This window comes from Falco naumanni, chromosome 1 (genome assembly GCF_017639655.2).
Source record: "Falco naumanni isolate bFalNau1 chromosome 1, bFalNau1.pat, whole genome shotgun sequence".
In the NCBI taxonomy this organism is placed as follows: domain Eukaryota; kingdom Metazoa; phylum Chordata; class Aves; order Falconiformes; family Falconidae; genus Falco; species Falco naumanni.
In genome coordinates this window covers 31736868-31749781 of record NC_054054.1, presented here as the reverse complement: position 1 = coordinate 31749781, position 12914 = coordinate 31736868, and the positions used below count along the sequence as shown (strand labels likewise).

The window sequence follows — 12914 nt, the reverse complement described above, 5'->3', positions numbered from 1 at the left end:
ACTTTGCAAGAGGATTTTTAACAAGGATCATTTTCCACTTCAGGTCCGCAGCATTTTCATGGAAGTGTGCTCTGTCAGTGTCACCATCTCACAGCTACTCTGATGTGTGATATTTCTCTATAAGACTCATGCAGCCTGTACTCTTTGACTCCAGTGGCTCTCAGTTAAAATAGTTCACGCTCATCCAGGAAACTTGCCTTTATAAAACCTTCATGTACCATTTTTTATGTATTTCAAAATTAACTAATTAATTAAATTAGCAGCTAGTTTCTTTGTTTCCATCCAGGGAATTTACTCTGCTCCAGCTCCCCTCCCTAAAGTTAAACAACACTGAATAAGCTTTTGTAAGATGCAGACCTTTCATTGTTCTCTCTGTGCAGGATCTAGTCAGATACTGTTGACTGTTGGTCTTTAAAAGCTGTTGTATTCAGCAACAGAAACTATAAGGCCAAGCACAGACTTCACAATACGAAGAGAATTCATTAGGTTTAGACACATTTTCCAAATCTTCATAAGCTGTATCACTACTTCAAAGTTTTGTGGGTTTCTTTTTTTTTTTTTTTTTTTTTTTAAATATGTTGCAGTTGGGATGGAGGATGCTTGTTAATTATGTTGCTAGAGAAATTATGTCCTGCTGCACTCAATGGTACTGTAACAATTTCACAGTTGGCTTTCTGCCAAGCAGCTCCTACCCCTCCATTTTATGCTCCTGTCTCCTGTAGGGTCTACGAATGGGGCAAAGGCTTTTCTCAGGACCCTTTCAAAACACCTCTTCCGTTATTTCTTAGGTGTTTGGAACAATTAATCATGAATGTAATGGTTATAGAGCTTTTACCATCCATACTGCACCGTTTTCTCATGTACTGTGTATCTGAGATGTTCGGTTTAATTTGGTCTTTACAGGCTGTTATTCTTGTTAACCAGCTCCAAAGAGAACGCTGAGAATCCCACAGCTCTGCACGGGACAAAGCACAAAAGTAGATTTTATTCCCTTTCAGCAGCTTGATGAAAACATCTTAAGGAAAAGTGGTTTGTTTTGTTGCCTTTTTATTTTATTTTATTTTTTTTTTTTTTTTTGCCAAGGTCTTAAGCACAATGAAATCAGGCTTAATCTCGGCGAGGGCTTACTTTTCGTGTTTTCAGCTGTATAGGATCAGATTAAAACACCATTACTTTTTTTGTTGGTTTTTTAGGGCTGCGGTACACGCTGAACCGAACCTTCTCTCGTATGCCCCTTCCCCCTCGGAAGCGCTCCCCGGGGCCCGCATTTGCTGCAGTGTCGCTGCGATAAGGACAAATGTAACGAACTCCAGGGTCTCGTTTTTCCCCCCTGTAGAGCTAAAGCACTGTTTTAAGACGCGGTGCCTTCCCTGGATGCGGCCAAGCTAACCGGCCTAGATCGGAGGGCGTTCGGCCACACGACTGGCGGCCCCTCCGGCCGCCGGCCCACGGCCGCTCTCCGCCCGGGCACCGACCCCCGGCCTGGCTCCGGGGCAGGGCTGGCAGCGAGCCCTGCCGGCGCTCCGCCGAGGGGCACCGCCGCGGCACGCACGCTCGCCGCCCCCCCGGCGCAGCAGCCCCGGCCACCCGCCGCCTCCCGCGCCCCCAGGCGCGTCCCGCCGCGCCGCAGCCCCCCGGCCCAGCCCCGCTGCCCCCGGGCTCCCGCCGCCCGCCCCGGCCCGGGCCCGGGCCCCGCCCCGGCCCCCGCCCCCTCCCGGGTGACGTCACCACGCGGTGACGTGTCGCCCGGGCGGCTCGGCGGCGGCCGCCGGAAGCGGCGGGAGGCGGCGTGGGACCGGCGCTGAGGCGGGTTCGTGCCGCCGGAGCGGGCAGCGGCGGAGCTCCAGCCCCTTCCTTCCTTCCCTGCCCTTCCTTCGCCTCGCTGCGACGGCGATACCCATGAGCGGCTTCCGAGCGCCCGGCGGGCGGCCGGCGGCGACCCCGGTGCCAACCTGCCTGCTTCTGCTGGGGCTGCTCCTGCCCGGGCTGCTCCCGCCCGCTGCCGCCGGCGGGGGACGCGACCCGGAGGCTGCGGACGGCGGCGGTGGCCGGCGGGGCGGGCGAGGAGGCGCCGCCGCCACTGCGGCGGAGACGGCGGCGGTCGTGACAGGTAACGGCTCCCACGCGTGCCGCCGGCGGGGCGGGGGGAGCATCCCGCCGGCGGGGGACACACACACCGGCTGCTGGCGGGGCCCTGCCCCGCCCGGCGCGGTGCGCGGCGCTCCGGGGCCGCCTCCCTCCGCCGCGGGCCCAGGCACGATGCGGCTCTGCAGAGGGCGCGGGCCGGTCTGCAGGGGGCCCGGCTGCGGCGGCGGCACTGCGGTACTGCCCCGGCGGCGGCCGGCCGGCCCCTCTGCCCCGCCCGGGAAGGCGCCCGCCGCAGGCTACGCGCGGGATCCCGCTGGATAGCGATGCTGTTGCGACCCGGGGCCGCCGCTTCCGCGTCGGCTCCCGCGGTGCCGCCCGCCCGTGCGGGTGGGTGCCTGGGGCGCCGCCCCGGCCCTGGCCCGCCGTGCGCTTCTGCCGCGGCTCCCGCACCCGCAGGGCGGCTGCCAGGCGGGATGCGGGGCGCCCTCCCGGCGCGGCGGCGGGGGGGGGGGCGGGCTGCGGTGGCCCCGGGGCGGGGAGGTGACACCCCCCCCAGCCCGCTTGCGGGTCCTGCCGTGCCGCCGCGCAGCTAGCTGCAGCGCCGGCCGGGAGCCCCGTGCTGCGAAGACAAAGGTGTCCATCCCGCGCCCTCGGAGGGGATTTAGCCCTCGAGAAAAGTGTCGAAAGCTTTTCCCCCGCTTCACTTAATGGAAACAAGTGAATACATTCGTACAGCCGTGCTTGCGGCAGGTGGTAATGCCTGCAGTTGCAAACAGCAGTTGTGGTGAAACATTTAAAATAATCGAATTTCAGCAGGCGTCGACGGCCCTGGATTGCTTATACACATTATGAACCTGTCCTGAGCAGTAGGAAGCTTTATGGTCTGCAGGCTTTTCACTTAGGAAGATGGGGTTTGAGCGTCAGGTAGTAACTCGAAAACATTTAGAAGTTTGTTGCGTCTCATAGTGTGCTTTTCAAATAGCTCGCTAATGGGAGGGGATGTGTGGAAGGTGGAAGAAAATCAAAAACCATACTCCTTCTGAATTAGTGTGCGTTTCTTATCAGAGGAAAAACTTCTGATACTGTTTGGAAGAGTATTGACATCCCGAGCTGAAATTACTGAGCTTCAGTGGATGAAACATGCATAGGTTTCTTCTCAACATAACGCTTTAAAAACGTTAATTGTCACTACTGGAACTTCAACGGTGTTCCCGCAGGAACTCTGAGATGGAGGTGCAAGGCTATGTGATCTAGCCGATCTTGTTTGAGGACACAGCATTTCTGAAATACAAATTGTCCAATCTGTAGGCTTGCCGTATAAACTAAGGAAGTTGGAACATCCGCAATCTGTGAAGCAGCAGTCAAACCTCCCAGGGGTATTGTGAAAATGCTGTGTTGGAATAGCTTTTTTTTTCCAGACCATAATTAATCTGGTTGTAGGTGGTATTTAACAGTTCTTGCTATTATAGTGCTGATGCTGTCTACATTTCATGCTTAATCAATCTTGATGTGTCAGTGTCTGGAAAAAAGACTATTTTATGGACTATAAAAGTACAGAGATGCTTGTCAGCTGTCGTGCTTTTCTCCTGCAGTGAATCTGGTAAAGAAATACATTTATTTGAGAAATCTAACATGTTAAGACTGGATTTATTGTGCTACATGAGTTTGGTCTGGAAAATATTTATGGTTAAAACTCATTCTAAGATGGCTTTTAATCTTTAGGAGGTTTTTAACATAGTTCTGTGTTCATCCACTCGATAAATAGAATGTTTAAGTTCATCACGCAAGTTTTTGCCTGTCTGGTAGCTAACCCCCAGATAGTTCTAAGTTACTCTTTGTAAAGCTGGAAGAACTCTTGAAGGTTGGGAGAAAATCAGATGACGTGTTCAGCGGGTTGTTTTGCTTATCTTATAGGGAAAGAATGATAGATAATATAAAACCTGCAGATGTGCCATGGAGTTAAGAGGGATTGCCAACACTCATCTGGAGAAGAACAGAAAAAACTTAATTTATGTCATTTTAATAGGTTTGAGAAATACAGTCCAGAAGATGAAAAGCTGATAAGGCTGTGCTAGGAAGAGGCTATCAGATACTTGGAGGTGTATGGGCTTAGGAAATAACCCAGGAGCCCTAGTAACAAATCGATCTGAATAAGCAATGTTACACAGCTGGCAAAAGTGGGTGCTATCCTTGGATATGTTGATCCAGTTTAAATTACAGAAGGTATCTGTTTTTTTTCTTCTTGGTTGCACTTTCGTGCCTAGTTCAGTGTTAAACAATCCAAAAAATGCAGAGGAAAGTAGCAATGTGGATGGAGAAACTCAACCTGTCACTGATGCTAAAAATTTTTTAAAGTATTGCTTTATTTTGCAGGGTAGAAAAGGCTGTGGGGAGTGTATATACAATAAATAGTTCACACAAGCATATTGATTTTTTTTAAAAAACTTTCTGTTTTCTTGTTAAGAGGAAGTAATTGTCGTGGGTGAGATTTAGGTTAAATATAGACTGGAAAGTTTTTACCTATAGCAGTCAAATTACGTAGATTGTTCAGTAAGTTCCTATTATTGGGGGATTTTATTGTGTTAGAGGAGAAGCTGGCAAAGTTTATCTGGACAGAAAAACTAGATATCTAGACAAGTTTATCTTGACAGAAAAGGTATGTATAATGAATTTTACGACTAGGAAAGAGCCTAAGATTCTACTCCTGCTGTATTTCATTGGATATTCAGGGATTTACTCAGTTGTTTATATAGATTAACATTACTGTTGTCTTCCTGTGTATGTGTGCCTTTTTAATGGTGATATTTATAAAATGACAGCTGTATATGTAACATCTGACACTGTGATGAAGGTACTTAGTCACAATTATGGAAATCAGATCAACAAAGCTGTGTTTCCACTGGATGAAACGTCATGAGGCGATTTTCTACTCATTATGGCTCTGTTCACTACTGAATTTGATAGAAAGTTTTAAGGAACCTTCTGTTCTGAGTCTGAAGACAACATGGGGTTTTCATGTTCAGTTCATTCATTGACTGTTAATTACGTTGCTTTTTAATTTTGTATAGTTGTGGATTCTTTTCTTGTTTAAAAGTCTAAATTTAGTCTGTGATCATGGATTAATTTGTCTGCCTTTCAGGTGAGACAAAGAACCAGGACCTGTATTTGGCTAATAAATTTCTCTCAAATAATGGCTTGTAATACTGAGCTAGACCATTTTTAACTCCGCCAGTACATTGCATTTACTGAAGAAACAATGGACAACATAATGTAACATTTTCCTGAAAGCCATTCAAAGATTTGTTTTGCTTTTAATCAAGTTTCCATTCTGGAACTTTTATTTATATATATATATATGATAATAACTTACCTATCATCTTAACACTCTGAGCTCTTCATATTAATTAGACTTTGGCACTTGAGAAGTGAGGCTTTCTAGAAAATGTGTCTTTTTAGCTGCAACTTGACAATTGGTTTAAGCCATTCTAATGTGGGTGGCTGTTGAAGGGTGGCTTTCTTGTTTGGAGTTGACCCCAGCTGGCCAGGCAAGCAATATTGTTAGCAGAGAGCTACTAGGTGTGGGCATGCTCATTCCAATACTTGCAGCCCACAAGGAGGGAGGGAGTTCCTGCTGCCTTTCTGCTTTGTACCCTGCTTGTCCCCAGTGTTGTGATGAGCGCTGTCAGTTGCTCTAGCTTGCAGGAATGTGAAGAGAAACACAGGCAACAGAAAAATCGATAGATTTCTTAATCAGACTCTTTCCTGATATGCTTTAAGCACTAGTGCCAATGCAACGAAAAGGCAGGATGGGACTGTCCAGGTGGGATAATCAGTGGGGAAGAAGGGTGGTCTGCCTCCTGTGATTTGATGGTTTGAGCATAGCTGTCCATAGAATTGCATCAGTAAGGTGACTGTAAAACTGGCACAGTGACCTTTTTTGGCTTGAATAATCCATTTGGAAGTTGGTGGTTATGTGTGTGGACTAATACAGAGTGCAGTGACTTTGGTCATGTAGAAAATGCGCTGATCTTAAAAGGTTGTGAGCTATGAGACTTCTGTCACTTCCCTAGCAAACTGCTTTTTAAGGCTGGTAGATTTTTTGTTGGGTGTTTTGTTTTTTTTTTTTTGTTATTCCATTATTACTTTTTGTTTGTCTTTAAGTACTTTATGTTCTAGTCTTACTGTTTCTGTTGGGAGAAATTGAAAGTTCTTTTTCCACTAAAGGATGTCAACTTCAAGCCATCATTTGCTTTCTGATAGCATCTCAATGCAGTCATCTGCCCCTGAAATCCAGCTGGTTTCTGCTCTGTTCTCAGTTTCATTAGGTTTTTAATTTCTTAGCATATTCTTTATTTTTAGTAATAAGGAATAGGAGAAATCCAGCAAACAAGGTTTCTGGGTTTTGATAGCTCAGTTGGCAGCTGGTGAATTGTCACAACTACTAGATATAGCTAAAAAAGCTGTAAATGGCTGGATTTGTAGAGGTTCTTGAAACAAATATTAAAAACCAAGCAACCAAGGAAAATCTTGGCTTTATGTAGCAGAGCAGCGTTGGAATCCCACTCAGATAAGATCTCAAGCCCTTGTAACTTAGCCATAGCTGAGTATTTTTGCCTTACAGCCTTCCAGTGTTATTACCGTAACTCTTCAGTGCTTCTGCTAGTGCATTCTGCAGCTTCTGGTGTACTGTGAGCTTTTTTTCCTTGACTGTCAGCATCACCTGTTCTGAAGATTTCCCTGGACTTACTGTGGGAATTAGCCAGGTTTAGTTAGTATTTTGTGTTTCTTGTCTTACAGTAGCAGAGCCTGCCTTAAAACCCCTCAGTGACCCTCCCCGGTTTTTTTTTGTTCTGGTTTTTTTTTTGGGTTTTTTTTTTTGTTTTTTTTTTAACTTGGTATCATCCCTCCATCAAGACGTTTTTGTATTGCTCTTTCAGTTATAAGCTGCTCTGCTTTTCTGGGGACCTCTAGCTGGTCCTATGCAGTTTGGACATGATTCATTTTCTTCTAACTAACCTCAGTGATACTGATCTACCTTAAGCAGGTTGAGCTGCCATATATTTGTCAAAAGAGGACTGAACTGACTGACGAGGCAGTTGATCTTGATAAGATTTCCCATGATGCTACCACTATGAAAACCACCTAAAAATGTAGTTTCCTTTTCTCAAGTTTGTATGAAGTAAGCAATTTATATCCTTTTAATTGATTTTTTAGCTTCCGTGCTGTAACTTATATGTCCCTTTTTTTTGCAGTTGGCATCAGGGGAGAGGAGCATATTGAGAATAGTTGTGATGATGTGGAAAAGCTAGGAAAATTACTACTTTTATTTTTGTTAATTTTTAATACATTGTCAAAAACTCCTTGGAAGTCAAAAGAGTATTATTTTACATAGGAGTTGGCTGTAATTTACTGCAGAAATCCTGAGGTATGAGAAGACTTCATTGGGATTAGTCTTTTATATCCTATCTGTGAAACTGGCTTTTTAAAATACAGGAACTTGAGATGTTTCTCTTGATCATATATGGTATGTGTTAAGGATAAATAACCAGTATGTATTGTTGACCTAAAATAAGCACACGCACATTTTACAAACCAAGGTGAGTTTCAAGTTATTACATAAGTTAGTGTTATTTTGCTTTTGGATACTACTAAGTCTCTCCCGTTACTATGGAAACTATCTTTGCATTTCTGAAAGGGGGAGGGGGTGAACAAAATGATAATGCATTGTGAAAATTTAGAATCGGTATAACCAGAATATGATTATCTGGGTACTATAACATCTGCATTTGTTTACTTGATTTCTGTGAGCACTTGTAACTTAACTGAAGTGAGTTTATTACTGTATCTTTCATGTTTGTTTGATTTGTGGTGTTTTTTTTTCATTCTTTTTTTTTTTCCTTCTGGACCTTTCTCCTTTCCCTTCCAATCCCAAAAGCATGGCATTTTTCAGAGACCTGTTCGAGGAATCCTTAAGTCTATATAATGAAAAGTACTCCAGAGTTTTAACTAAAATCTGTCTTGACAATTGAAGATAATGTGCTTGTTAGAACAGTTAAGAATTTAACAGCACTCATAATAGAACTGTTGACTCATTTGACTCAACAGAATTTGAATTAACAGGTAAGAACCAGTGACGTTTTAAATCTCATTTCTGTGGTCTCTAGCACAGACTTTTAAGTTTATCAGGAGAAAATTTCCTCTCTATGCAGACAGTGTTATACTGTTGCAGGCAAATATTGCTTCTCCTGTGATTCCTGGATGCAGAGGCAGGAGGGAACCTGCCGCTATTGCAGCTTGTATTGCTAACCACAAGCAGCACCACAGAAACTTGTGTAAATTGGAAGTGGTTGTTGAGGCTACTTGGACTGTGTGAAGCTTTAACTTTTGCAGTGGCTCAGAATTTATGGGAATGCAAAGATCGCTTTGATCATTTTCCTCTAGGCAATGCTTTCTGTCTCTTACCTTTTATTCTGCATCATGAAACATTTAAAAACTGTCAGCAGTTCAGCCTTCTGGTACTGTCTCCAATTAAAATTTTAATACCTGATTATTTTTTTGTGTGTACTTAGTTTCTGTGGTTGTAATTAATTTGTAAGAAATTGTCATTTGCTCAGCTTCTGAAACTGAGGTAAGCAATAACCAGTAGTTTATCTGAACCTGTTTAAAAACAAAGAAAACTTGTGGTAGAGTTTAATTGAAATATGTTTCTGTTGATTAAAAATTCGATGAAGTCATCTTGGATTTCTAAGCTCTGTGTAGTTTCTTCTTAAAATAGGAAACTTTCCATACATGAAGGTGTGGTATGGTGCTTTTTCTCACTTTGTAGTTTAGAATAAAGGAAGGGGTTAGTTGTATGTAGTTATAAGCACGTTACAATATTACACAGATAAAGGAACAGTTTTTCTCAGAACCATCAGGTGACTGTGTGAACTGAATTAGTTCAGATTCAGCGTTCTCTGCAAGTTAAATATGTTAATTTCCTTTCTAAATTTCACACAAACATTTTTTTATTTTTAATAGTAAACAACTCCCACAGGCTGCCATTAAGATTGGTCATCAGTAACTCTTGATTGTTTCTTGGCTTTTCTTTTGTACATGTAGCATTTGATAAATGAGCAAATGGCTTAAGTGATTTTTTTTGGTTGTTTTTAGATTTACTCTGTTTACATGTAGAAATATGTTAAGTGAGTTTTGCTAGGAAGTTATCAACATAACTTTTGTCAATCTGCTGAATTTTTTTTTTTTGTCACAGGATATTACTTGGAATGCATTCCTCCCTCCTACCCTCACTAGAGGCAGTAAGGAGGTGAATTTTTTGTTTGTATTTCTAGATCTAAAGCAAATAAAAATAGTAAGTCTTACATTGTTTGTCTCCACTTATAGTCTGGAAATGACAAGCTTGATTAATTTTTCCTCAATTTGAAATGCTATCCAGTGCTTTTATTTGAAGAACAGTGAGCAAGAAATATATTGTTAGTGAATAAAGAAACCCATCCAAACCATGAGGTCTGTGATGATTTTGAAAGAAATATGAAAGTTAATTATTCTGAGTAGGAGACCTCCTTCTACTGTAGTTTTAGTTCTAGATTGCTATATATGGAAGGTTGCAAGGTAACTTCTTGCTGTGACATGGTATGCCTATATGACAAATGCTGTTGGCTTGTTATTTTCATTGCCTAAAGACTTACCAATTATTTTGAAATGAAAATGAAATTACTTTTTTCAGTGCTAAGTATTATTTACTGTTTTGCTAAATATTAGCAAATTAAACATCATTAATTAAACAGAATTAAATATATTACACTACATAATATCATATAGCTCCAATACTTACATTATAATTTGGCAGGAAGGAAAAATGTATGTATATCCTTTTCTTCTTGCAATTTTCAGTTGCAAATGAAATGCATCAAGGCAGCCCTTGCCTTCCCCAGGGTATATTTTTAATTTTTCTTTGAAAGACCTAACTTTGCCAGTACTTTTTTGGAATATGACTGCCTCAGTCTCTTCTCTTCTACCTGGTTTATGTTCCCGGAATGTATCTACTGAGACGCTGCTGTCAGAGCCATAGAGGACATTGTAGTTACTCTGGGAACAGCACCGTGATATGTCAGTGTAAGTACAGATACAAGACAATGAAATGGTTTCCATTGACTTCACCATATGAACCTGTATTACGTATTCACTGGGATTTCATTCAAAGACTGCAGTTTAAGTAAATTAATATTTTGGGTTTGGTCTTAAAATGCACTCCTGGTAAGTGGTCTTACTGTGTGTTGCAGGCAATGATGAGAGATCTGTAGCTCTGCAGCCTTTGAAGGATGTTGCTTTGTAACTGGTTTAAATGGACCCTGGTGTAGGCTGTTTCTGCAGAAATAGGTGCTCTTCCTTTGTGCTTGTGGCTTTCTGTCCCTCCCTGACTATTCTGTGTGTTCCAGCTGCTCCCTTAATATTATCATGGCTGGTGGTGAGCTAGTCTGGGGGAATTGATTGAGCTGGATGTTTGTATTATTTTTTTTCTCAGCAGAATCGGGCTTGCTTCAGTTCAGTGTGCAGCTGCACAAGGGTGTGCGTGAGAAGGTAACAGTGTTGGAGTAAGGTAGTATTAACGATTTTTGTAAAAGCCTATGCATGCCAAGTAAATAGAGATTGAGAAAGGTGGATAAAGGGGGATTTAGCTACTTGCAAAAAGCAATGTTTTACACATTGTTACCACCCGTGAGGCTGAAAAATGGCATTCAGAATTGGTAAAGAAATACTTCAGTAATCCATAAAATTTGTAGAGGGAGACTTTTAAATTATCAGTAGAACAAAGACTTTAGTATGGCTTCTTAAAGAGAGAAGTTATTGTAGATGATAGTAACTTCACTTAGGGAGAAATTCATGCTTTGGAATGAAACCTTTGTTTTTGGAGTTAATTTGGGTTTTACCAGTTAATTCATTTTAAGAGTTCATGTCTCGAAACTACAATCACTTGCCTAGCATAACTATTTACTTATATAAAGCCAAACTGATGAAATGTGATTTTATTAAGACAGGATAATGAAGAGGAGTCCCATGCTTGATTCAGTTATAGATGATTGAAGGGAAAAAACCCCAGCTATCTGAGCTCTAAATGCATCCAATTGACTACTCTTACACTTTGTTATAAAGGAATCCAAGTAAAACTGGTTGGTTTCCTTTCTTAAGTAAACATCCTTCCTAGGAAACTATGCATCTGTGATGTGCTTCTTTTTTTGTCACAAAAGCATTCAGAAACTTGTTTTATGTTGCCTCATGTCTGTTTATAGTACCCTCTGAACAGTAGTCAAGGCTTTAATTTCTCTTGATGTTGATAAGTGGCAAGACTTCCTCATTTCAACAAAATGGAAGCTCTGTACACAACCTTGGCTGTGATCAGGTCCACAGAAATTGCTGTTTCCTTACAAAAGAGTGATAAGCAATCACAGGTAAAATGTTATCTTAACGAGGAGAAAAAGGATGCATCTTCACAGTACTACATCATTACAAACTGAACTTTATACCATTTAGCTTAGAAGGGAGTGGAAGTTTGATGTCTAGTGAGATGATGAAGGGAGGGGGTTGGGAAGGGGGGGGGTTCAATGTAAACTGCTGGTGCCTGCAGAGATCTTTTTGGTATTTCATGATACTCTGTGATAGGATGATGAGAGGGTAGTGTTGAAGTGCAAGGAAGTAGGGCAGGGAGGGAAAGGAGGAAGAAACTTGTTTTAGCACTTTCATACTGTTAAGTGTGTACTTGGACTGGATTTAACCAAATAATTGGAGCTCTGATTAGCTGTTATACTTGAGATTTTTGGGAGTAATGGTGGATTGTTCCTTGGAAACAGCCTGGTTATCGATCAGGAAGAAATACTACAAATTCTGAAAAAAGGTAAATAGTATATACTAATTGTTGTCACTTGAAGAGATTGTAAAACTAGGAGAGGTTTGAATAAAGCTTGCCAATGCTTTTGTATATATGTTTGTATGTATGTAAAGTGTGTATGAAAAGAAGCTAGCACTTGAATTTAAAAGATCTGCCCTGTGGCCATAGTTCTTTGGAAGCTAAAGCCCATATACTTCAGCAGCTGTGGTTTAGGCCTTCAGCCTGTCCTCTTCCTCATGCTGAGCTGTTTCGGTTTAGTTGTTGGGTTCATTTTCTGCTGGAATAATGTGCTGAAAATGGTGAAGTCAAGGTCGAATGAACCCTGGGCTGGAAGCAAGGAAGGCCAAAGAGGTGGAGGGACAGAGGGATGGAAGAGCACTGTGGAAGCCAGATGGGTTTCAGGTCTTAGGAGGTGTGATGATAGTGAGGATGTCTCTTTGAAACAGTGATAGTGAGGATTGTCTCTTTGAGGATGACTCTTTGAAATCATGAGTATTATAAAGGAGGCAACTCTAGAAAGACTGGTAATTATTTTCAGGCTATGAGACCTGGGAGCATTGGTGGAAAATCAGAAGGTTTAAAAATAAGGTGTGTTCCACTGCTTTCCATTTTCCTGGGGGAAGGGGGAGAGCACACTGCCATGAATAGGGGGAATTGAACTGGGAAACTAATTGCCGTGGACTGTTTTGCCAACCAAAAATGGGTTGGGTTTTGGGGGAAAAAGTGTTCTTTGCCATCATCCTTTGTACTGCGCTATGGGCTGCCAGCTGGTGCTGTGCAAAGCTGAACGAGGTGGACACCTTTAGTCAGCGCAGCTAATTCGTATGTTTTGCTAGTTTTTTGTAAAACTGCAAGGTATCGTTGTGTTGTTTGAGGCAAGATAATTTGACAAAATACTTGCTGTTTTCCATTAGAATTTCATTTTTAGTTCTGTGCAAAT

General features: G+C 42.5%; 1 protein-coding gene across 2 annotated transcripts in view; it reads left to right on the top strand.

The window, feature by feature from the left end:
- The first annotated feature begins 1763 nt into the window (after positions 1-1763).
- The window catches only part of STIM2 (stromal interaction molecule 2), a 73722-nt gene continuing 62571 nt past the window's right edge, over positions 1764-12914 (top strand). For both annotated transcript variants that reach the window (XM_040587924.1, XM_040587926.1), the window contains exon 1: positions 1764-2110. In XM_040587924.1, coding sequence (XP_040443858.1) covers positions 1900-2110 — 211 coding nt within the window. In that variant the 5' untranslated portion in view covers positions 1764-1899. The remainder of the gene's footprint in view (positions 2111-12914) is intronic.